Genomic DNA, 3,791 nt, shown 5'->3' on the forward strand with positions numbered 1-3,791 from the left:
GGGAGGGGGGGAGGAGGCGGAAATCTTTTTTTTTCAATAAAAAAATTATATTAAAAAAAATAACCCACGTCAATATAAGCAATAATCCTATCGTCATCCACACTCACTGTTCAGATAATATCTAAAATATTAAAATCAATAAAATATTGACAAGTCAACATCCTGTCATGAGTATAGAAGTTTCAGTAAAGATCCACTGCTCCCTAAGAGCATCTAGGCAAATAATAGTATTCAGTGTGGAGAGACATTTAATCATTATTAAAGGTAAGAGAGACATTTTCTTTAGTAGTATAACCACTAGTAAGAAGGCCATGCTCGTAGGAAGAACCCCTTACCCATATATCCCTGTAAGCAACCTTAATGAAACTCATAGATTATTTTTAAAGATATGAAAATAGATGGAGACTAGTTAAGAAGATGAAGGAGGTAGTGGGATAATAGGAGAGAAATATAATAAAAATGCTTTGAATTCATGTATGCAAGTGTCATCATGAAACCTGTTATTATGCAAAATTAATGTATGCTTAAAAATAATGAGAATCATCCATTAAGAAAGAGTAGAATTGAAAGGAAAAGGGTTATCATTACCTAAAAGGAATTGTTGAAGGATTGAGACACCTTTACCTGAGGAAGAGAAGGTTAAAGCAAGACATGTTAACAGAAGATTGTCACCTGGAAAAGAGATTAATCTTGCTCCATGTCATCTCAAATTGTGGACAAGGTCCATTACGAAGAGATGACAATACTTTAGATTTTCTACTAAACATGTGAACACTTGTGTTTTGCTAATGAGCCTTTTTTTTTAAAAAGTTTACTTTATATGAAAGACTCTGTTATGCAATTCATCACTGTTATTATTCAGCCAATATTTTCTTCATAAATAGTCCAGAAACAAAATTCAACACAGTCCTTGCTGAATTTTCATAAATTCTTAATCAGTGGCATTCAAAATAATGAGGCCTTATTATACACTGCTTAAGAAAGATTTTCACATGCTTTAATCTCTTTCTTCCTATGTTTATTTCTTAATCCCATGCCTTGGCCCACTATGTGCCCTCAACTCCCTCTGAAGCAGAGAGTACATAGAAAACCCACATGAAAATGTAAATCTGAGAAATAAATATGCGTGGTTGGTTTTATAAGAGTAAGAATTAACATTTAAAGCAATGGTAATTTACTCTGATCTGTAATTTTGAGCTCCTGTGCTGAAATTGCTCATTTGGAAATTACCAAGTGCTTGGGTCTCGTTTGTGATCGTCTTCCTGCACACATCCAGCACACAAAGGAGTTATAATGACCGGCTGAGTCACTACCGCCATCTCCCCGAAGCATGTTCTCCAAATGTCAATACCATTTTCTATGGTACAGTGAGGACGACTCTGAAGCACAGCCTGCTTACACCACAGAGTAGGCCCAAGACAGCAGAGAACTTGGCGTGTGTTCAAAAGGCACCGCCATCTCCCTCCATCCTCTGCTTCGGTGGTGGTTGAACTGCTGTGTGTTGCAGATAATTTGGGATTTGCAAATCATCTCTGTCACTCGCTCCCATTGCGAGTAGGGAGATTGTTTTGATAATGTCCCAGTAAATCTGTCTCTTCTTAGTGAAATTACTCGGATTATAAATTCATATAAGAAGCACAACTGGAGATATATGGAATTAGGGACGTGACTACTATAAAAGAGTATGTGTAAGAAAATGTTTGTGCCTTGGTGTTTTGTACTTCAGATACACTGCTCTTGGGGCTTCGTTTGTTTGCTAATTTGTCTGTTTGGTTTGCTTTGGTTTTGGATTTTTGAGACTGGATCTCATTGTATACCTCAGGCTGGCCTTGAACTTTTGACAACTCTGCTTCAGCCTCTCCATTTCTGACATTATCAACATGAGCTGCCTATAATTCCCGATAGGTTAGCCCAAACTAAAGCATCCGATATTTCCTTTCTTTGATCAGGGCACAGGTATGTTAGTTGCTAATGGTTGTTGGATATAAATGAGCTAAATTAGGAACTCCTGGTAAGTTTTATTCAGGAAAATGAAAGAACCCCCCCAAAGTAATTTTATTGAATATTTTATGGACTCTATGTAATAAAAGAGTAATGGTCTCTATTGGGGGCTGTCTCTCAATTATACTGATATTACCTGGGAGATACTATCTTTTTGAACAGTTACATCCATGTATAGCTCTATCACTATTAAATTTATTTTGTTGTATATTTTTTAACATCTAATTCTGAAGAATTCTTAAGTGAAAGATGAAAGAAATGAGCTTCAAATGCAACACATAAAATTGCAGTCAAACATAAGAAGCTCTTGGCATTTATTCCTGTTTTTTTGATATTGAATTTCAAAACAAAAGTGACTTCGTAAACACCTATCCCCATGGTGCTCACAAATGATAGAATCTCCTTTACTTAAAATAAATAAATAAATAAATAAATAAATAAATAAATACCAAAGTGGAGGTGTCAACTATCTGGAGAGTTAGGGTTGAAGCTGTGAGCTCACCTGCTCTCTCCAGTGAATCAAGTTTGAAAAGGCCCAATGGACTGTGAATGGAAACTCAATAGAATCTTTAACACCTTCAAAAATATTTTTAAAAAGAAAAAAATAGTATAGCTTTTTTTCTTTCCTTTAGGGTTTTCCATCCTACAAGCAATTATGGAAGCAGCAGTGCAAAACAACTGGCAAGTGACAGCAAGGTCTGTGGGAAACATAAAGGACATTCAGGAGTTCAGACGCATCATTGAAGAAATGGACAGAAGGCAGGAAAAACGATACTTGATTGACTGTGAAGTCGAAAGGATTAACACAATTTTGGAACAGGTATGTCTGAGATTTAGTTCACTCCCAGCCTGCATGCTAAAGCATTATCCTGAGGCAGTTGCCGGCCGTATCTGCTAATAAATTAAGCAGCCAACACACTAAGCATGTCAACCGTTTTCATAGCCTCTCTAATCCTTTCCTCCTCCCTAGCGGCTGCACAAAAAAAAAAAAAAAAAAAAAAAAAGAAAAGAAAAAGAAAAGAAAGAAAATTCTAAGCTCATAAAAAATTGCATCGCATGATTAATTTGAATGTCTCTACAATTTAATGCTACATATCAGATAAATCCACCCCTCCACTCCTCTGTTTAATAGATAGCTGGTTATTTCAAAGTAATCCCCTTCTTTTCTTATATCCTCTTCCCAACAGGGAACAGACAATATGTTAGGTAGGCTGTCAGGTAGGAGTTTTGTTTCTCATTACTAGAATATGTACTTCCCCAAACCTTTCTAGGGAACATCAGCGATTGTTGATGAATGTGGGTAGATCCCACTTACCAGGTTCAAGTAGTCTAGATTATTCTAAATAAAGCCTATCGGTTAGTAGAAAAGAAAGATAATAGCTTGAGATGTTTTTAATTTCACAAAGTTTATTATAAAAATCTTGCAAATAAATAAAAACATTAGACACCAAAATTAACCAGGCTTCTATATAGTTAGAATTGGCATTTGGAACAGAAACTGTGAATAGTCACACTAAAATGTACACTTTCGGTATCGAACCTATTTTATGCATTTATCCAACACCAAAACTACTAAGATCCAAATTGAGACTTAGAACTAGGAAAATAATTAGCTTAATGTCCTCTTTCATAACTGATGTCCATTACCTGCCACCAGTCCTTCCTCATCCCCTCACATTTATGCTTCTTTATTCTCTCTCTTTCTCCCTTCCTTCCTTCCTTCCTTCCTTCCTTCCTTCCTTCCTTCCTTCCTTCCTTCCTCCCTCTCTCTCTCTCTCTCTCTCTCTCTC

At 36.1% G+C, this 3,791-nt stretch overlaps 1 protein-coding gene across 3 annotated transcripts in view; it reads left to right on the plus strand.

Moving 5' to 3' along the window:
* Gria3 (glutamate ionotropic receptor AMPA type subunit 3) overlaps positions 1–3,791 on the plus strand; it is a 272,274-nt gene that overhangs the window by 133,386 nt on the left and 135,097 nt on the right. For all 3 annotated transcript variants that reach the window (XR_007588155.1, XM_050118848.1, XM_050118849.1), the window contains exon 4: positions 2,634–2,821. Coding sequence is in view for 2 of the 3 variants with exons in the window: in XM_050118848.1 (XP_049974805.1) it covers positions 2,634–2,821 (188 nt within the window). In the remaining variant the exon portion in view is untranslated. The remainder of the gene's footprint in view (positions 1–2,633; positions 2,822–3,791) is intronic.

Source organism: Alexandromys fortis, unplaced genomic scaffold (genome assembly GCF_014885135.2).
Source record: "Alexandromys fortis isolate MF-2015 unplaced genomic scaffold, M_Fortis_MF-2015_v1.1 scaffold_114, whole genome shotgun sequence".
NCBI lineage: Eukaryota > Metazoa > Chordata > Mammalia > Rodentia > Cricetidae > Alexandromys > Alexandromys fortis.